The sequence below is a fragment of the Panthera leo genome, chromosome D3 (assembly GCF_018350215.1).
Source record: "Panthera leo isolate Ple1 chromosome D3, P.leo_Ple1_pat1.1, whole genome shotgun sequence".
NCBI classification, from domain to species: Eukaryota; Metazoa; Chordata; class Mammalia; order Carnivora; family Felidae; genus Panthera; species Panthera leo.
This window is the reverse complement of record NC_056690.1, coordinates 9093679-9114503: the sequence shown is the minus strand read 5'-3', so window position 1 is coordinate 9114503 and position 20825 is coordinate 9093679. Positions and strand designations below refer to the sequence as shown.

At 54.0% G+C, this 20825-nt stretch overlaps 1 protein-coding gene across 3 annotated transcripts; it reads left to right on the top strand.

Moving 5' to 3' along the window:
* Positions 1 to 13558: 13558 nt before the first annotated feature.
* PHETA1 (PH domain containing endocytic trafficking adaptor 1) lies at positions 13559 to 20530 on the top strand. 3 transcript variants are annotated; one of them, XM_042911038.1, is made up of 4 exons: positions 13559 to 13788; positions 15245 to 15328; positions 16138 to 16281; positions 18068 to 20530. In XM_042911038.1, exon 4 carries the CDS (start codon positions 18086 to 18088, stop codon positions 18731 to 18733), a length of 648 nt encoding a protein of 215 aa, XP_042766972.1. In that variant the 5' UTR covers positions 13559 to 13788; positions 15245 to 15328; positions 16138 to 16281; positions 18068 to 18085; the 3' UTR covers positions 18734 to 20530. The 3 variants fall into 3 exon arrangements, with proteins under 3 accessions (XP_042766972.1, XP_042766974.1, XP_042766973.1); XM_042911040.1 differs by lacking the exon at positions 13559 to 13788 and adding an exon at positions 13888 to 13933; XM_042911039.1 differs by lacking the exon at positions 13559 to 13788 and adding an exon at positions 14813 to 14831.
* Positions 20531 to 20825: the final 295 nt, after the last annotated feature.

Below are 20825 nucleotides of genomic sequence, written 5' to 3'. Positions count from 1 at the left end.
CTCAAGGAGTGGTTGTGAAGAGTGGTGGCCACAGTGACCAGCTATGTAGGCATCAGACCCTTACACCCATTTTACAGATGAGGACACTGAGCTTGAGCGTAAAGACTGTCGCCTAAGTTCATCCAGCTAGTGAGTAGAGGCCTCCGCGTCTACATCTGTAAAATGTGCTTCTGCAGACCTGTCCTCTTCCTACTGGGAACAAAGTGTGGGCCACAGGTGGGGATGAGGCCTGGGTGCCTGGTCTGCCCCCTCGCTGGGCAATGGCTGTGCAGTGGACTAAATGTTTATATCCCCTCAAAACTCACGTTGAAATCCTACCCCGCGAGGTGATGGTGTTAAGAGGTAGGGCCTTGGGGAGGCAAGCAGGTCATGAGAGCAGAGCCTTCATGCATGGGAGTATAAAAGGGACCCCAAAGAGATCCCTCTCTGATTTTGCCCTCAGGAGAGGTTACAGCCAGAAGGCACCATCCATGAGCCAGAAAAGGGACTTTCACCAGACGCTGAATCTGCCAGGGCCTTGATCTTGGGCTTCTCAGCCTCCAGAACTATAAGAAATACATTTCTGGTGCTTAGAAGCCACACAGCCCGGGGGCGCCTGGGTGACTTAGTTGGTTAAGCATCCGACTTCAGGTCAGGTCATGATCTCATGGTTTGTGGGTTCAAGCCCCACGTTGGGCTCTGTGCTGACAGCCTGGAGCCTGGATCCCGCTTCAGATTCTGTGTCTCCCTCTCTCTCTGCCCCCGCCCCGCCCCTCGTGCTCATGCTTTTCTCTGTGTCTCAAAGATAAATAAACACTGAAAAAAAAAAAAAGCCACACAGCCTGTGCTATTATGTTACAGTAATCTGAATGGACTAAGACAGAAAACTGGTACTAAGAAGTGGAAAACCGCTTTAACAAACACCTAAAAGTGTAGAAACAGCTTTGGCTCGGGGTGATGTGGGTAGAGGCTGGGAGAGTCTGGGGGTGCCCTGAATAGACCATTAAGGGTGATTCTGTTGGAGACCTAGAAGAGGAGAGCTACAGAGGGCACCTAAGACGTTGGAAGAATGACCCCAGAGACCTTTTGAAGGTCACCAAGGGTCTGGGTGGCAGGGGGATTTCAAGGGAGGGGCTGCTGCTTCGGGCTCCCCCCCACCATCCACTGCCCCACTGTGGCTCCAGAAGGCCTCCAGTGGTGGGTGCTGTGCCCAGCAAATCTGTGGGGGTATGGCTGCCTCCGCCCAGATTTTGGAGGAGCTGCCCATGCACCGCCCAGGCGGTGAGCCACCTCTGGCACGGGGCCACAGCAGAGAGCCCCCACCAAGTCAATGCCCAGCAGAGTCCCAGGAGCAGGACCCCATCATGACTCCAGGCTGTAGAGCCTCCTGTGTCCGATTCCAGAGATTCTGCCCGGAGGGCTGAAAGCAGTCATGTGAGCAGTACAGAGCTGTAGGGGCCCAGCCCCGCCCAGCAAATCTTTGGGGGCCGGAGCACCACCTCAGTGTGTCAAGAAGGCAGGATCCCCCACCCCAGAGGGTCTGGAAGAAGGGACCACAGCCCTAGTGTGCCTGCACAGCAGGGCAGCTAGCCAAAAAGGATTATTCGGGAGCCTTAAGGCTTCAGACTTGCTGGGGTCTTGTCTCTCCTTTCCTTCCTGTTTCTCCCTTTTGGAATGGGAACGTCTGTCCCACCACGGTATTTTGGAAACACGTTTGCTTTCACAGCTAGAGAGGAATTTGAGTCTCACTCATAACTGATTTAGGTGAAACTTTGGATTTTAGACTTTCGAAATGATGCTAGAATGAGTTAAGATTCGGGGGCTGTTGGGATGGAATACATGCACTTTGCGTGCATAAAGGATGTGAATTTGGGGCGGCCAGGGGCAGAACGCCATGGACTAAAGGTTTAAGCGCCCCCCCCTCCCCCAGTGGGTAAGACAGCTGGGGCTGGAGTTTCCCAGGCCTGGGCTGTGTGACCTCTAGCAAGAGACTTCCATTTTCTGAGCCTCAGTGCCGCTAGTCTGTAAAATGGGTATAACAGTAGTTGGGCAAAGGGAAGGGAGATTGTGTGGGACACTGACTCCCTGGTAGATGTGCTCAGTGAACGCTCTACATGCTGACGGTCAGTCGGCAAATGACAGTTGGAACACACCGGGCTCCTCACTGTTCCTCCAACTCACCTTCATGCTCCCGGTTCAGAGCCTTTGCACTGGCTATTCCCTCTGCCCAGAAAACCCTTCCACAAGATCTTTCCTTTCCATCCCTCCCTTCATTCACTCCCCAGAGGTCCCTGACCACCAAACCTAACACAGATCCTCCCCGTGGCTGTCACTTTCCATCTCCGTCTGGCCCCACGTCTTTTTCTCCCACCTCGTCGTGAGGACACTCAAGCAGCTTTATGAGAGGCCCACATAGCAAGAACTGAGGCCTCCTGCCAGCACCCTCCAGTCCTGGTCAGGCCTTCAGATGAGGGGAAGCCCAGCCCCTGTTTGGACTGCAACGCCATTAAAGACCCTGAGCCAGAAGCACCTAGCTAAGCTGTTCCTAAATTTCTGACTGTATGAAATAGTGTATGTTCACCATTTCAGGCCACTACGTCGGGTAGTAACTTATTACATAGCAACAGTAAACTAATACAGAACTCAAGATGGCTTTGGGCGTGCCCAGCCAACCCTTTCTCCACCCATCAGGACCCAACTGAGGCTGGGAGATTCAGGAGACAGGGTCCTTGGCCAGAAAAGGATTATATAGCTGGGCCCTTCTTCTTTCCGCCTGGGCAGTCAAAACTCCCTGGCGGGATCCCTGGGCCAAGGGGAGTCATCTGCCCAACGCAGGTGCCTGAGGCCACCCGCGCCTCTGCTTCCTTCCCTCCGCTTTGGTTCCCTTTTCTGCCCTCCCAGTGCCTTCGCCTCTCACATTGCCCCAAATTCTTGCCTAAGAAAGGGATGAACAGTTTTTACAATCTGGACTCCATTTCTGGAAGCGTGCACCACGCGGAGACCATCACAGGTAATCCTCCCCATTGTGAGCGGTTTGCTAGGAATTTCCCCCTTTTTTCAGATGAGGAATCTGAGGCACCGGGCGGTGAAATGGTGTGCCCAAAGTCGCACAACAAAGTGACTGAAGCAGGTGGTCTGCACTCAAGGCCTATCTGATGGCAGAACCCCCGCTCAACCTGCGTAACGATAATAATGATAGTCCTAGAAGAATTAGACATTATTAGGGCATCATGTGTGGGCACTATTTTGAGGGCTTTCCATGGGTTCGCGATTTAATTTTCCTAACAGCTGTATGAAGGGAAGAATGTTGGGGGTTTTTTTTTGGGGTTTTTTTTTGACAGAGGAGGAAACAGGCAAGAGAGCTGTGAAGTAGCCTGTGCAAGTCACAAGGGCTGGTAAGTGGCCCCGCAGGCATTTGCAATTAGGCTCCAGAATTCTGACCGTGGCTACGGTCGGTCGTCAGGGGCGGCCCTGCGCCCCGCGCCTACCCCAAGGGCTCCCACCTGGCCCGGCCTGGGAAGCTGCGAGCCGCCCCCTCTTCCGCCCAGGGAATCTGGTTTTGGAGGGGAAGTGACTCAGTGGCCTGAGGTCTCGCAGATAATTATTCACTTCCAATCCTGGTAATTAAAGGCCGTAATGGCTCTGCAGAGGATGCACAATCTAGTTACTCCCGCGGTCCCACCCCTGCCCGAGGATCAGCGTGGGGCGCACGAGCTTCCGGGGCGCGAGCTCCGCGCCCTCGGCGGTGGCGGCCGACTTGCGCGGGGCTCTGGCGCCCCCCGGTGGCCGCTTTGGGGGTGATGGCGGGCTGGGGAGCGGCTTCCTGAGCAGCCTTGAGGACCCCAGTCTGGCAGGCCCAGTGCTGGGCCCCTCCTCCTGGGATGGGGCCAAGCCTTCCTGGAAGCCTCCCGGGATCCACGTTTGATGCCTCCCGTTCACTATTAAACGGCCACCAAGGTCGAGAACACGGATTGGGGACATGGTTTAATGGCTGGCTTCTTTAGTCCTGGGTCACCCTGGGTGAGTGACTTGGGCTCTCTGAGCCTGTGTCTTCAGCTGTAAAACATGAATAAGGGATGAACCTAGTTCACAGGATTGTAGTGAAAATTAAGCTAAAATAATTCATGTGAAAGTCCCTGCCACGTGGTAAGTGCTCAATAAATGCTGTTGTTGTCGTTGTTGTTGTTATGAATTTCCAAGGCCCAAATTTGATTATGTGCCATGTCTCGCCCCTGCTCTAAACCCTCCAAGGCTCCTATTACCTTCTGACTAAAATTCAAAACCTCACCCTGACACACCAAGCCCCTTCACAGTCTCGTCCTCAGCCATCTCCTCTCTCCACAATGTATCAAATGTCCTACGCTCTGGCTATGCTGTAACCAAACCAGACTTCTTTCTGTTCTTTGCTGCAATATTTCCAGAACTTTGCCCATGCTAGTCTTACTGCCTGACACTCCTTTTCCCTTTCCTCTGCTTGGCAAACTCCTACACATCCTTCAAAACCACCTGAAAGGCGACCCGTGCCTGAAGTCTACTCCTGTTCCCTGAGGGTGTTGCCTCTTCTGGCCTCCTTTGGCGTCCTCTCTGTCAGACCTCTGAGGGATCGGGGGTTTGTCCCTTGTGGTGCAAATACTCATTCATCTGTGTGCATGCCCCCCAGACTCTGAGCTCTTGGAGGGTCAGGCTGATGGTTGGCTCACCTTTGAATCTCTGGCATGCAGCACAAATCCTGCACACGTTAGGTGCTTCAGAAGATTGTGTTGAGACCACAAGAAAAGTAGGGTCCTAAACCAGCATCGGTGGGTGGTGATTCCGAAGCACGCCGTTGTTACGGGAGCCTCGGTTCTGTCCCCGTCGTGCTGGTCTGACCTCTCTACATCTCAGTTTCCTCCTCTGCGAAATGGGGATGAGGCTAGTACCTACCTCACAAAGTATTTGTGAAGATGAAATGAGACTCTGTGCGTAGAGCACGTAGCCCGGGACGCTCAGTGATGCTGATTACCGTTAGCTCCACCTGTTCTCAAGTCCTTCCTTTACGCCGAGGAGCAGGTGACTGAGAACAGTGTGATACGACCCTCCCACAGCTACACTAAAAGAGGCAGCAAACCGTTGCCAAAAGAATCGATGGCGGGTACTCAGACACTTGCATATGAACGTTCATAGTAGCGGTATCCACAGCAGGCAAAAGGTAGAAACAACCCAAATGTCCATCAGTGGATGAGTGGACAAACAACATGTGATCTGTCTTCAGCCATGAAAAGGAAGGACTGACATTCGACACGCCATGGGCGACTCTCAAAACGGTATGCGGAGTGAGGGGCGCCTGGCTGGCACAGTCAAGATACCCTGCAACTCTTGATCTCAGGGTCGTGAATTTGAGCCCCACGTCGGGCGTGGAGATTGCTGAAAACAAACAAAACAACGACAAAAACAATGTGCTGAGTGAAGGAAGCCAGACACAGACGGCCATATATTGTAAATTCCATTTATGTGAAATCTGCAGAAGAGGTAAATCTATAGAGACAGAAAACAGATCGGCGTTTGCTAGGGGTCGGGGGGGTGCAGAGCGGGGAGTGACTGCTAACGAGTACGGGGTCTTGTTTCTGGGGGGATGAAAATGTTTTGGAACTAGATGGCTGTGGTGGTTGTACATTGTGAATGTGTTAAATGCCACTGAATTGTACTTTAAAATGATTGATTTTATGTTGTGTGAATTTCACCTCAATTTGTTTTAATGTTTATTCATTTTTGAGAGAGAGAGAGAGACAGAGAGACCGAGCATGAGTGGGGGAGGGCCAGAGAGAGAGGGAGACACAGAATCAGCTCTAGGCTCTGAGCTGTCCACACAGAGCTTGACAAGGCGCTTGAACCTACGGACCACGAGATCATGACCCGAGCCAGTTGGCCACTTAACTGAGCCACCCAGGCGTTTCTTACCTCATTTTTTTTTTAATGTAAAAAAAGAAAAAGCGTTAGTTACAGGAGTGAGCTTTGGAGGGCTTTTGGAGATGTGTCTTCTTTATTCCTCTATTCCCCAAAGGTCAGTCTTAACCCCAAAACGGGCTCCTGGAGGCTGGGAAGTTGGTCTCCTCCCCCCAGGGTGGCAGAGGCTGGGGGTGTCCCAGAGGATCTGACATGAGTGTGGGCCACTCCTCATCTGCAGGCCAGCCGGGGTGGCTCTGAGACCCTAGTGACCATGCTTGTGGCCACGTGGCCTTGCCAGCATCAGGCGACTGAGGTGGCTTCAGGGTGAGCCAAAGGACCCGCGGGACAGTTGTCAAGCGGGAGCAGGTCCTTTCTGCAGAGTGAGACCCAGAGACACACAGAGAGGGGTAGAAAGTGGCTACTGGGGAGGGAGGAATGGAGCCACCGTGCAGGCATGAACTTGAGGGCAGAGGCCGCAGCGTCCTCTGAGGGCTCTCCGGGGCTGGGCTAGGGGGACCACCTTGGCCATGGCTTACTCCTGGGCCAAGAGCAGGACTCTGGGGTCAGCTGCCTGGGTACGCCTCTGGACTCTGCCACATATGCTGGCTGTGTGACCGTGGGCGAGTTACTTCACCTCTCTGAGGCAGCAGAAGCCACAGGGCCAAGGAGAGGAGGAGCAGAGAGGAGGAGAGGAGGGAGGGAAGTGTTCAGCAATACTCTTAGAAGAAGCAGAAGTAGGAAGCTAAGGGCGGAGGGGTGTGCAGGGAGCAGCTGGGTCCCAAGCTGGGCTCTCTTCAGCTTTGGGACGTTGCCCACGAGTGGAAGCCATCAGGGTGGTTGCCTGACTTCCCCTTGTTATGGTGGCAGCACCTGATTTTCCAAGCAGTTCGGGATGTCCCCTGGGGCTGACCTTCCTGTCCCTGCTCCAATGATCGGTTCAGGGACGGGCAGGTGAACCCACAGGGCCAGGGACAATCGATTCCAGGCTCAGGCAGAACAGTCCGATAAGAAAATGTCTTATACCACTCTAAAATTTTAGAGCTGGGAGGACATAGGCTCTGAGCTTCTGGAGAGCGATCTTGCCTCAGAATGAATACACTCAGAGCAAAGCAAAACTCAGAGGCACAGAAACAGAGTCCTGACGATAATGTCTACATCTAGACCCGAAAAGCAGTTACTCTCAGACTTCTTCACCACGTGAGTCACTCAATTCTTCTTTGGCCGAAGCCTGTCTGTGTGCAGCTTTTAGCCACTTAGCAACTGAGGGACTCCTGCCAAAGAGCACCAGTGGGTCCTCTCGGGAACCCTACCCCACAAAGGTTCCTCATGGGCCTCTCCTGCCTGAAACGGGAGACAAGGACGTGGTCCTGGGGTTGGAAGTGTGGAGTCCCGGGTGTCGGGCAGGCTGCAAGAAGCTGGGGCTCCTCAGGGGCAGGAAAACACTCTGCCCGTTGGGCTGAGATCTCTTGAGCCCCTACTATGTGCCAGATACTGTTGCGGGTACTGGGGATACAATGGTGAGCACTACAGACACTGTAGTCTGTTCTCAGGGTCACAAGTTCAAGTCCCAAGTTGGGTGTGGAGGCTACTTTTTTTTTTTTGAGCCTACTTTTAACTAACTAACTAACTAGCTAACTAACGAGCAGGCGAAACTCGGAGGAGGTTTAAATCCTTGGGAGAAAGGATTCAGGAATTTGGGGGGTCAGCGGCCAGGAGAGGATTTGGGGAGGGAGGAAAGAGAGCCCCCCTACGAGAGGGAGGGGATGGGGGAGGAGTTGGCAATGCTATGGAGCGAACTGGCAAGACCTTCCAGGTCTCTGTGCCTTTGGCAAAATTCGCTCCCACTCAGGACCCAGCCTCAGCCTGGTGGTGCACGTATACGGGAGGAGGGGCCCTTGGAGTCAGGGACTCCAGCCCTTCTTGCCACTCCCCTCCCCTCCCCCCACGTGCCCCCGGGTGCGCGGTGTGCCAGGCCAGTGTGCTGTGGTGAAGGACGGTTTCAGTTCCTTCTTGGGGCTGGCCGGTCCTGCCCACTGTTGGGGTGGGGCAGCCGCCGTGGAAAGAATCTCTGCCTCAGACCCCAGCTTGGCGCTCGGTCTTCCCCTGCTGGTGACGGAGCCAAGGAGGGGAGGCGAGATCTGGGTACAAGATGGCACGTCCTGTGGGCACCTTCACAGGAGGACCGGCTCAGGCCCTGAGTCAACCTAGCACCTACTATGTGCCCAATACTGTGCCAGGCGCTGCGAGCAAAGCGGGCCAAACTCCCTGCCCTCGTGGACCCATCTTCTAACGGAGGTCGGGATAGTGTCACAGGTTAGGCACAGAGTCATCAAACCCAAGTACACTGCCTACACTTGATTTCTCCTGTTTTTTTTCTTTTTCTCCTACTTCATGTGCCCCTTTGCCTCCTTATGAGTTCTTCCTCATCTCCTAGGCTTCTGAGAAAAACCCACGGGCCTCCTGATCTCATCTCTCCTCTCTTCTTGCTCTTTCTTCTCCAGCCACACTGGCCATTTTGATGTTTCTCGCCTCTGAGCTTTTGCATTTGCTGTTCCCTCTGCCGGGAATGCTTTTCCCTCTGGATATCCGCATGGCTTGTGACCTTATTTTCTTCAGGTTTTTACTGAAAAGCGCTTTCTCAGGGAGGTCTTCCTTGGCTCCGCCAAGCTAAAATGGCAAAATGTCATTCACAATTCCTATGTTCTGCCCTTTCCTTATTTTTTTCCTTGACAGCTAACTTCATCTAATGTATTGTATGAGTGTTGCTTCATTTTCTTCCCACTCTGATAAGGGAGGGGAGGAGCACTTGTCTATCTCTCTCTCTTTTTTTCTTTTCTATTTATTATTAATTTTTTTAAACATTTATTTGTTATTTTTGAGAGACAGAGACAGAGACAGAGTGTGAGCAGGGGAGGGGCAGAGAGAGAGAGACACAGAATCCAAAGCAGGCTCCACGCTCTGAGCTGTCAGCACAGAGCCCGATGCGGGGCTTGAACCCATGAACCATGAGAACATGACCGGAGCCGAAGTCAGACCTTAACTGACTGACCCGCCCAGACGTCCCCCTCTCTCTTTTTTAAAAACAATTTATTGACGTGAAATTCATATGGCACAAAATTGACCATTTTGTTTATTTTTATTTGTTTTTTAAATATTTCATTTTTAAGTAATCTCTACACCCAACATGGGCTCAAACTTATAGCCCCAAGATCAAGAGTTGTGTGTTTTACCAACTGAGCCAGCCAGATGACCCAGAACTCCATTCCTTTTTAGGGCTGAGTAATATTCCATTTAATGGATGTACCATATTTTATTTACCCATCATCCATTTTTTAATGTTTACTTATTTTGTTATTTTTTAATTTTTAAAAAATGTTTTTATTTTTGAGAGCAAGAGAGACAGAGAGACAGAGCATGAGCAGAGGAGGGGCAGAGAGAGAGAGAGAGAGAGAGAGAGAGAGAGAGAGAAAGAGAATCTGAAGCAGGCTCCAGGCTTCAAGCTGTCAGCACAGAGCCTGCTGCGGGGCTTGAACTCATAAACTGTGAGATCATGACCTGAGCTGAAGTCAGATGCCCAACCAACTGAGCCACCCAGGTGTCCCATTAATGTTTATTTATTTGAGAGAGAGAGAGAATGGTAGGGGCAGAGAGAGAGGGGGACAGAGGATCTGAAGCAGGCTCTGCACTGAGAGCAGAGAGCCCAATGAGGGGCTCAAACTCATGAACTATGAGACCATGACCTGAGCTGAAGTTGGACACTTAACCCACTGAGTCGTCCAGGTGCCCCTGTCCATTCACCCACTGATGGGTGATTGGATTTGCTTTCACCTTTTGGTTATTGGGAATATTGCCGCTATGAACTTTGCCGCTATGAAAGGAACTTACATGTCCTTTTTTAAAATTAAATTAAATTAAATTAAATTTAATTAATTTAATTTAATTTAATTATTTAATTTATTTTTTTAAATTCTATTTTTAAAGCTTATCTTTATTTATTTTGAGGGAGGGAGGGGCAGAGAAAGAAAGGGAGACAGGGATTCCCAAGCAGGCTCCAAGCTGTCAGTACAGAGCCTGATGTGGGGCTCGATTTCACAAATTATGAGATAGTGACCTGAGCTTAAATCAAGAGTTGGGTGCTTAATCGACCGAACCACCGAGGTGTCCCTTGTCTGTCTTTTTAACTCATATCCCTTGTGCCTGGGACACAGTCGTGCTCGATAAATGTTGGACAGAATGACTGGAGGAAACAAAGGCCTTGGACTAAGTGGGGTGGGGTTGGGGTCACATGCCTGGAAGAGGCAATGGCTGAGTGAGGATGTGAGAGAGGGGCCTGGAAGTGAGCCACATGTGCAGAGGCCCAGAGCATGGTGCATTGTGGGAGCAGAGGGAAGCCAGGTGGCTGAAGCTGAGGGAGTGGGGATAGGAAACCACGCATCTAAGCGCTAGGGGTGGGGGGTGGGCAGAGACTAGGACGAGTAGGGCCTTGTCACTCACGGGAAGGTGGTGGACTTGCTCCTGAGTCAGGGGGGAGCCACGGAAAGGCTTTGAGCAGGAGGGTCCCATAACTTGGTGTGCCCTAAGTTTTACTAGGATTCCCTCAGTGGAAAATGAATTCAGCAGGTTCAGCGGCTGGAGGGGCAGACGAGGGACTGAGAGGAGGCTACGGCAGTCATCCTGGTGAGAGCTGATGGTGGCCTGGGACGGGGAAGTGGTGGCAGAGATGGAGAAGTGACAGACTCGGACATGGTGTGGAGGTAAAATCATCAGGACTGGTGATGGCAGCCATCCCAGTTCTGGTTCTCCAATTCCCCTTTCCAGACTTCTGAATCACGGCCCCTTCTCCAGCTTCCCCAATTCCCAGCTGCAAAGATGCTCAGCTGTCCGCTGCGGCCAAAGCTGACCTGAGCTGCAGTCGGATGCTTAACTGAGCCACCCAGGTGCCCCTCTCTTCCTCTCTCTCTGCCCCTTGCCCCCTCGCCTGTGTGCATGCGCGAGCTCTTTCTCAAAATAAGTGAATAAACTTAAAAAAAAAAAAACAGTGTTGCACGGTGACAGGCGGTGATTACACTTGTGGTGAACAGAGCAGAAGTACAGAGTTGTTGAATCACTGTGTTGTACGCCTGAAACTGATATAACATCGTGTGTCAACACTACCTCCAGGGGGAAAAAAAAAGAAAGTAGATTGATGGTTGCCAAGGGGCTAGGAGGAGGGGAGAATGGGGAGTGACTGCTGATGGATGTGGGGTTTTATTTTGGAGTGACAGAAATGTTCTGCAACTAGATAGTGTTGGTGATTATACAACATCATGAATGTACTCGATTTCACTGAATTGTTTGTTTTGTGCTGGTGACTTTTTAAAGCTGGAAGCCGTATCTTTTTTCTTTTATTTATTTCAGCTTTATTGAGGTATAGCTGACAAATAAAATGTAAGATATTAAAGCATACATACTGATGTTTTGAAATATATGAATATTGTGAAAGGATTCCTCTAGTCTAGTTAACACATTCATCAATGTGTTTCATTGTGTGTGTATGTGTGTGTGTGATAACATTTAAGTTCAACTCTCTTAGCAAATTTCAATTATACAAACCGTGTTATCAACTAGTCACCATGCTATAGATTGTGTTTACTCTAAGATGGTTAATTTTGGGGTCGCCTAGCTGGCTCAGTCGGTGGAGCGTGCAACTCTTGATCTCGGGGTTGTGAGTTTGAGCCCTACGTTGGGTGTAGAGATTACTTAAAAATAAAATAAAATAAAACAAACAAACAAATAAAATGGTTAACTTTTTGTTATGTGATTTTCGTCTCAATTAAAATTAAAATAAATAATAAGGAATTTTTTAAAAAGGACGCCGGGCTCTTGCTTTCCGAGTTCTGCCTCTTTCACCCATGCCAAACCTAAACGTAGCAGAAAGGGCTCTGAGAGCCGAGGTGCACAGACCCCGGGGAGATTTCCCCCACAAAACCAAAACTCCTTTGTGCCTGGCATATTCCTTATCTGGGGAGTGTCTACATTCGGGGAAATTGCAGCCTGCCTTTTTCTGCTGAAGCGTTGTGATGGCACCTGCAGGGGCTTGGCCATTAGGTATCTGTCTCTCTTCAGGCTGTGGGTTTTGGCCCTACTTTCCTCTGTGCTGGTTTTACTATCAGGTAAGCTCCAGAATTCAACCACTCCTCTCCGCTTCCACTGCCTCTGCTTTGCTCTAAGCCACCACCATCACTTGCTTAGACGACCAAAATAGCATCCTCCCCGGACTCCTGGCCTCTACCCTTGCTCCCTACAATCACTCCATCCTCCTCATAGCAGCCGGGGACCATACTGAACCTAAGACAGACAATGTTACTCTCATGTTCTCCAAGCCCTCCCATGGCTCCCCACGCTTCTCAAAATAAAGCTTTCTTATGACCCACAAGGCCCTAAGCAACCGGGCTTTACCAATACTCTCTGACCTCATTTCCTACCATTCTTCCACTTGCTCACTTGATTCCAGCCCCAGTTGGCCGGCTCTCTGTGCTTCAAACAGGCTTGGGATGGTCCCATCTCAGACCTTTGCACTCGGCTGTTTCCTCTGCCTGGGATAATGGTCTCCCTCACTTCATTCAGGTCTCTGCTCCTCAGACAGACTTTCTCTGACTTTCTCTGAGGTCTAAAACCTCACTCTCATTCTTTCTACCCCACTGCTGTGGCTGATTATCTTCCAGGTGCAAATCATTTCCAGAACTCATTTGTTGGCTGATTCAGGAACAGTGACTGGCACACAGTAGGCGCTTAGTAAGAGGCTATAGAATGAATAAATGATCCTGGTCTGTCCTGTTTCTTCTCCTGTCCTCAGGCCAGGACTGGACAATGACTGAGGCCTGGAGGGTGGTGAGGAGGGGGCAGCAAGAGCAGGAAATAAACAAAGGTCCAGGGAGGTAGAACTGTATTATTTTGTGTGGAACAAAAATAAAAGCAATTCCTGTTTGCAGACAGCACCTACTGTGTGCCATGAACTTTGCATACAATGAATGTCTTTATTTTACAGCTGAGGAAACAGGCCTACAGAAGTGAAGTGACTTCTCAAAGGCCCACAGTGCTTAAATAAATGACTCAGGGGGACTTGAATTCACGCCTTTCCAACTCAATTCAGTGAACTTTCCCTCTTCAATGGGGCAAGGGGTAGGGTTGCCGGGTACCCTATGCATATAATACAGTCCTCTACTGACTTTGTAAAAACGTCCAAAATGTGCTGTATTCAGATTTTTAAAATAAATTACAAATTTTCAGCATAGTTGTTTGTCAGATTTAGCAGGGAGTTAAATTTGCGAAACCTAGCAACGGCTAGCCAGGGAGGAGCTCTGATTCCAGGCCTAGGGCTGCAACGACTGGTCCCGCCCAAGACCCCAGAGGTTTTTTCCGGGCGAATCCGCCCTCTGTCCTTACCCATGGAAGCGCGTGGGATCTCAGGGATCTAGGCCTCTTTTCTGGGATAAGGCACGGCGGGGGTGGGGTGGGGGGGGGGGGGGGGGGGGCGGTGATCGTGAACTAGTCGCGGTCCCTTTAAGAGTAGTTTGGGGGCGTGCCAACGGGGGCGTGCCGAACCCAGGAGGCGTGTCGAGCCGGGGCTGGCCAATCCGGGGGTGGGACGAACGCGGGGGCGGGCCTGGCAAGGGTGGGTTGGGAAGGGTTAAAGGGGCGCGCCCGCGGGTCGCGGACAGTCCGGCTGTCCCCGCCTCCTTCCGTCCGAGTGGCGCTCTCCCGCGGCTGCGCCGGCCGGGCGGCCCCGGAGACAAAGCGTCGCCGCCGCCGCCACCGAGTGGGTCCCGGGCCATGGCCGGGCCGCCTTTGGCCCCGCTTATCCCGTCCCGCTGCCGCCGCCGCCTCCCTAGGTTGCTCCGCGAGGTAAGGCCGGCCTGGTGGGGGGACCTACGGGCGGCCCTGCAAGGGGACGCGGGACCGGGCTCGGGCCGTCGTGGGCCTCGGGGTCCCCCGGCCGTCTGGGGAGACCTCTGCTGGACAGCTGCTCATTTGCGATTCCACGTCACTGGTAATTTACCCATTAGGGATCCCAGCTGCCCGGGCCGAACTTGGCCGGTGATCCCCCGCCCCATAAGGGGCCTCCGCCTCTGGGGGAACTCTGGCTCCCACCTTCTGCCGTTGACCACCTCATCTGGAGCTCTGGATGTTCTTTAAGGGACACACCAGACACAAAGGGACAGAGGGCAGCCAGGAACAGTGCCAGACCTGGAGAACCTGCGGGGCAGCCTAGAGCCTGGGGCGGGGGTCCTGGCGTCCCTGTGGCCCTGCTCGGGGAAGCGCTGGTCAGGCGCTCTTCAGGGTTCTCCGCACGTTTTTTCTGCCTGTAGCTGCCACACCCTGTCCCCCATGCCCACTGTTAGGGGACACTTGTGGCAGCTGGATTCAGTCTCAGCACCTGCGGTCTGGCTTCTTGAATTGTGTGCCAAATTGCCATGCCTCAATTTCCCCAGAGTCCTGGGTTCTGGGTCAGCTGTGTCCCTGGAGACCTTGAGCTAATTATTTGCCATTTGGACAGCATCTTTCCTGAATGCTCACTACCTGCTAAACATTTTGCAGAATGGCTCATCAGGATTTATTCTGTCCTTCCCAGAGGGATGGATATTAATATTCTCATTTTATAAGTGAGGCTCAGCCTGACTCACTGAGGCAGTGCTTTTGGTGCCTTTCCCATAGTTTGCCAGTGGGTTTTCCTTGTTCTAGCCCATTGGACCCACTCCACAGCCCATTTGGCGGATGAAGAAACTGAGGCTGGCGAAAGTGAAGTGACAGTCTTAAGCCGAGGGGACAGCTTGGCCCTGGAACCAGAGGGAGGCCAGGCTCCCTCTAGCTTCCTGCCTGGCCATGGGCTGTTGAATCAACAGCAGTGCCCATAGCGGACTCTGAACTTCCTGGAAAACAGCATGAGTGTGAGGAGATAAGTGTGTGACCAGAACCTCCCAGAGGCCAGAGCCCACACCCCTGCTGCTTCTTTCCCTCTCGCTTTTAGCTGGGCTGGAGGAGGCAAGGGTTGGCTGGTGACCTTGGGCCAGGCTGGCCCCATTTGGGCAGTAGCGGGAGGAGGGCTGCTGAGCATCAGGTAAATTGCTCTTCCTTGGCTGTTAATGGGGTGAGGAGACCCCAAGATCAGCCCCTTTGTGCTGGTTGCCTAGAGCATATGACTCTGGGTACAGCATTGTGCCTTTGGCAAGTTACTTCACCTCTCCGTCTCCATTTTCCACATCTATGAGTGCGGGTTGAGGAATAGATCCCCTCTTATGGGAGGGATCAGAAGATCCCTTTTGAGAGGTTTCAGAAGATAATCGTCTGATTCATTCAACAGGTATTTGAGCACCAACTACATGCCAGGCACTGGAATCCAGGCAAAAAGCCCTCTGCCCTCCTAGAACAGGCAAAGACAACCCAGGTAATTTCAGGTTGGCGTATGGGAGAGTGACGGGGGATGGGGGTGGGGGCTCACGTGTACAGGGTGGTCAGGGACTGCTTCCCTGAGGAGGTGATGGTCAAGCTGAAACTGAAGGATGAGAAGTCAGCCGTGTGAAGCTAGGAGAAGGGCAGTCCAGACAGAGGGGCAAAGGCTGCTGTGTTTGAGGAACAGTAAGGAGGCCAGGGTGGCTGGAGCCGAATGAGCAAGGGGGAGAGAGGCAGGGGAGGGGAACTGGAGGCCATGGGGAGGACCGAATTTAATACTGGGACAAGTAGGGAGCCATGGGAGAGTTTATAGTGGAGGAGGGGTGTGGTTGGACTTATCTTAACAGGATCCCTCTGTGGGGAATGGATTATAGTGGGGTCAGGGGAGGGGCCTAGGAGGGAGTTTGGCTCTTACCTTGAAGAACACAGACAGGGAAGGGGCAAGTGTGGAAGCAGGGAGACAGGAGGTGACTGCAGCTGTCTGGGCGAGTGACAATAGAGACCTAGAGTGGGGAGGTGGTAGAGGGCAGAGATTAGGCCACTGATTTGGAAGAGGTTGCGGGGGGTGGGGGTGGGAATCAACTGGGCCTGATGGGTGCAGAGTGGCGGTGAGGGGAGAAGCTAAAGCCATTTGCTGAGACGGAGTGCTGAGGAGAGCATTTGGCAAGGCTGCGAAGAATGTCTACAGCTACCACTGCTGAGTGTGTGCTGTGTGCCGGGCACCATGCTCTGTGCCTTCTACATAGTCACTATGTCATTGTCACAACACCCTGACTTAGGTGCTGTTATGATCCCATTTTTCAGATGTGGAAACAAAGGCCCAGAGAAGCTTAACGCTTGCCCGGGGTCACGCATCCTGGACACTACAGAGCTGACATTTGAACCCAGAGAAGAGCAAGCCGAGACCAGACTGGGCAGAGGGCAGGGAGGCAAGCGGTGGCCTGAGAGGTAGGAGGGAGATGGGGGCAAGTAGGGTGGGTGGTTCCTGTGAGAAATGGAGCCAGGGTCCACATGGAGTTGTTGGGGTGTTGGGGAGAATGCATGAGTCCTGTTTTGCAGAGAGAGAAACTGAGGCTTAGAGCAGGGCAGCCTGTGTCTGCAGTCTGTCAGGTAGGCAGAGCAGGGATTAAACACCCTGAGGCTTCAGGGCCTCTGGCCTTGGCCCTGCTGCTAGGTCAGTCATAGCTTGTGTTGCCTCTTCCAGGAAGCCTTCCTTGACTGCCCGGGCAAGTTAGATGAGGTGGATTCAGTTGGAAGCAATTGCCCCCTCTGCTCTGGTTGCCTGGCTGGGCCCCACTATGGCCAGATGCTCCCAGGAGAGTCACCAGCCATACCTCATTCCTCCAAGCCCTGAGTAAGGCAACACCCAGGCTGGGGAATGAATGTTAATTGAGCACCTTCTGCAATCCAGGGACTTTACATGCTCTGTCTCTTGAAAAATATAGCTACTGTCCTATACAGAAGCCCCAATGAAGTGGCCATGGAAAACCCCCAGGGAAGGTATGGCCACGTTGGGGGCCCACAGTCCACCTCCCAGTAAGTCTGTGTGGCCAATGTTGCCCCCATCATGTACTCTTTCAGGGAAGTAGATAAAAATCACTGGGCCAAATGTATAGAATTAGAGTCCTCTGCTTTAAGTGAGTACACGATGCTCTCCCCATCCCCTCCCTGTAAGTGTGGGCCAAGCCCTGTCCCCTTTACCTGGATCATTTCATAACAGCCTTTTCTGCCTCTCCCTTTCCTCACTCTGCTCTGGCCTCACCGGCCTCCTGGCTGTTCCTCAAGCACAGCAGCAGGTTCCTACCTCAGGGCCTTTGCACTTGTTGTTCCCTCAGCCTGGTATGTCCCTCACCTTCTTCAGGTCTCTGCTCAGATGTTACTTTTCAGTACTCTCCTGACTCTCATTAAAATCAGACATTCCTTTTGCCCCTAAAACCCTGGCCCCTTCCCTGCATTGTATTTTCTACGGCACTGAAGACCATCTGGCAGACGTTTCACCTGTTGGTTAATTGTCTGCCCTCCTCACCTGCCACCAGCATGTCAGTACCACAAGGGCAGTGATCTTGTTACTGCTCTATTCCTAGTGCCTGGAACGGTACCTGGCACGTAGTAGGTGCTTAATAAATGTTTGATGACTGGAGTCTCTGCAGCCCTCTGAAAAAAGTTCCGTTCATATCCCCATTTCATGGCCAGGCAAGTCAAAGCTGAGCTATGAAAGCAGAGCTGGGACCTGAAAGGGACCACAGAGAGACAGCCGGTCTGGTTTCAGGGGATGATGAAAACAGCAGTGCCTGAACCCGAGGCCTGGGTTTGAATTTCAGTTCCGCCCAACTTGCTTTGTGCCCTTCTGCTAGGGACGAACCTCTCTGTCCTTTGTTCCCCCATCGGTCAAACAGGGGTGATGCTAGGCCCTGCCAGCTGAGGTTTGCTGCGAGATTCAATGAGTTAATATCTGTAAAACGCCTGGCATGCGCTAGTCATCCACAGTATTCTTTTGGAGGCGGCCTCTGGGCCCGGTCAGGGTTTGGGCCCTGGCTCTGCTCCTGAAGAGCTGTGTGAGCCGGGGCAGGCCGCCTCTGCCCGGGGAGCCTCAGCGTCCTCGCCTGCGCAAGAGGGGCGTGGAGGGTGGCAGCCAGGCCGCGGTGGGGGGGGGGGGGGGGGGGGGGGGGGGCGCGGGTGACCCGGTGGCGGCGGCCGGCCGCGTGAGTAACCGCTGTGTGCTGGTTGGGGACAGGCCCCGGCCCCCGGCGCCATGAAGCTGAACGAGCGCAGCCTGGCCTTCTACGCCACCTGCGACGCCCCGGTGGACAACGCGGGCTTCCTGTACAAGAAGGGCGGCCGGCACGCGGCCTACCACCGCCGCTGGTTCGTGCTGCGCGGCAACATGCTCTTCTACTTCGAGGACGCGGCCAGCCGCGAGCCCGTGGGCGTCATCATCCTGGAGGGCTGCACGGTGGAGCTGGTGGAGGCCGCCGAGGAGTTCGCCTTCGCCGTGCGCTTCGCGGGCGCCCGGGCCCGCACCTACGTGCTGGCCGCCGAGAGCCAGGCCGCCATGGAGGGCTGGGTGAAGGCGCTGTCGCGGGCCAGCTTCGACTACCTGCGGCTCGTGGTGCGCGAGCTGGAGCAGCAGCTGGCGGCCGTGCGGGCGGGGGGCTGCCCGCTGCCCCCGCGCCGGCCCCGCGCGCTCCCGCCCAAGGAGAACGGCTGTGCCGTGTGGAGCGCCGAGCCCCCCGCCGGCGCGCGGCCTGGCCCCGTGCCCCCGCCCCTGCCCCCCCGGCGGCGGGCCTCGGCGCCCAACGGGCCCCTCCGCGCGGCCTCCTTTGCCCGGCTACACGAGTGGTATGGGCAGGAGGTGAGGGCGCTGAGGAGCCAGTGGCTCAGGAGCCGGGCCCAGCCCTGAGGTCGCCGGAGCGGGGGGCCTGTTTCTGCACGGACCCCAGACGCGGGCCCCAGCCTCACAGGCCCTGCCCCGAGGGAGACCGGGAGGCCTGGTCCCTCTGCTCTGACAAGATGCTGGGTTCTGAGGGCCGCTTTAGGGCCGGTGTGACTCCGCAGGGGCCACGCCCCCGATTCCACCGAGGATCCAGGGCCTGGGGGAGCCTCCTGAAGCCCGACGGCTGGTTTCGGGGGAACTCTAGCCCCAGGCCGCGCCGGAGTCACCCGGCCAAGGCCTCTTGCTGGTAACGGGCCCCCGCTGGGGTGACTGGGACTACATGAGGATCTGTGGGCTGAAAGGCGATGCCCCCGTCAGCCTTGGGCCCGGTGGCTCCTGACTGGACCACGACGTGGACAGAGAGCGCCTTGGCGCTGTGCCACCCCACACCTGGGTTTGACCTCCTTTTGCTCCAGGCCGCCTGGCCGTCTCCAGCAGCAGTTGCAGAAGGCGGCGCAGGCGCAGGTTTTTTATTGCGAGACCCGTATGGTGAGATTGCCTAGTCCCAAGGGCTCTTGGCTTGGAGTGGGGCCCGGGCCGGACTTTACCCTGGGCGTCAGCCAGGCCTCGAGAAGGTACTCCTGGCGCAGTAGCTGCCCTGTGGCTTGGGCCAGGTCTGTGTCCCTGTGGCGGGTCTCACATGCCCTCCTGACACTCCTTAATCGCATCCTTCGTCTGCTTCTCCTGGAACTGGAGCCGGAGCCTGGGGTGGGGCCTCTCGGCTCACCTGACCTTGTCCAGTCCTGGGCTAGGCAGCCGTGGCCTGAACTGACTTTCCAGCAGGTTTCCCCAGGGATGGGTGGCTGTGAGCTGACTCGGCACCCAGAAAAGGCCCGGGTGCTGATCTGGTACAGCAAAGAAACAGCTGCCAAGCTGTGTTTGGCTTCTGGAACCCCCTCGCTCCATTACAGCCCCAGCCCACCTCCACCCCCGATATTCTGATGGGGAGACCAGGTCTTGATTTGCTTCAAGGCCGACTGCTGTTTCACTCTACTCACCACAGTGGCCATTCTTCATCCAGGGAGAATCTCGGGGGGGCTGGGACACCCCCCGGCCTTCAAGCTGGGTTATGTTTACAGTCCTCAGTACCCCACAATGGGGACCACCTGAGGACACATATGCCCCAACCTGTATTTCCCCAGACGGTCCCTCTTGGGTACAGACAGACTTGGCCCTGAGGCCCTTTCCTGCTGTCTTTGGAGACCCTGGAGCTTGGGGAAGAAAGGGGGCTGTCTGTGTGTCTGCAATCACCAGCTCACTGCTGGCTCAGTTGACTGGGGCTTCAGTTTTAATTTAATTTTTAATACTTAGGGTGGTTTTCTTCCCTAGCAATGGAGCTTGGCGTTTTTGCTGCTTTTGTTTCTTGTTGGCTAGTTGGAAGGGATGGGGTGCCCCAGCTCTGGGCTTGGCTGGGGGTGAGGGGCAGTTGGCACTGGCCCCAGGAAGAGGGCCAGGAGCCTTGGTTGGAGACAAAGGCACCTCAAGAATCTCACCGGGTTCTCTACCTTCTCCCCAGCAAGTCCTGCTCTCCTGACAGGTGCCTCTGGGGTCTTTGTACACTCCCATCTCCTCCTCCCTGAGTCCTGAGTAGTGGAGGTGGGGGATGGCTGCTCTTGTTCATAGATTCTGGGTCTCTACAGAGGTTACGAGCTGCCCAGAGCCCATGTCCTGGCCAGACCCAGCTGGTGGGGTGAGGTGTTGACCCCAATCCTGGTGCAGGTGTACAAGCTCTATAAAGGTACAATGCCTATCCCCTCCCCCTCCCCCCCCCCCCCCCCAAAAAAAAAAGCACAAGATGGGGTCAGGCTGCCTCTGTAGTTGGGTGGGGACAGAGATATCCGGCAGCCTGGAAGGAGGATGTAAAGGCTGAAATAAAAAGTTGTCAAGTGATGGCTGATTGTGTCCTTTTTTCCCATCAAAATCTTTGATTGATTTGCCTGGTAGAGTAGGCCCCACAAAAGAAGTATCTAGTGTGTGCTGAGTGCCCCATGCCTGATACCTGCCAGGCACATTCTCAACCTGTTATGGCAGATACCAACTCCATTTACAGATAAGGAAA

Coding starts and splice junctions, on each gene's coding strand:
- PHETA1 (XM_042911038.1), top strand. CDS start 18,086: ATGAAGCTGAACGAGCGCAGCCTGGCCTTCTACGCCACCTGCGACGCC.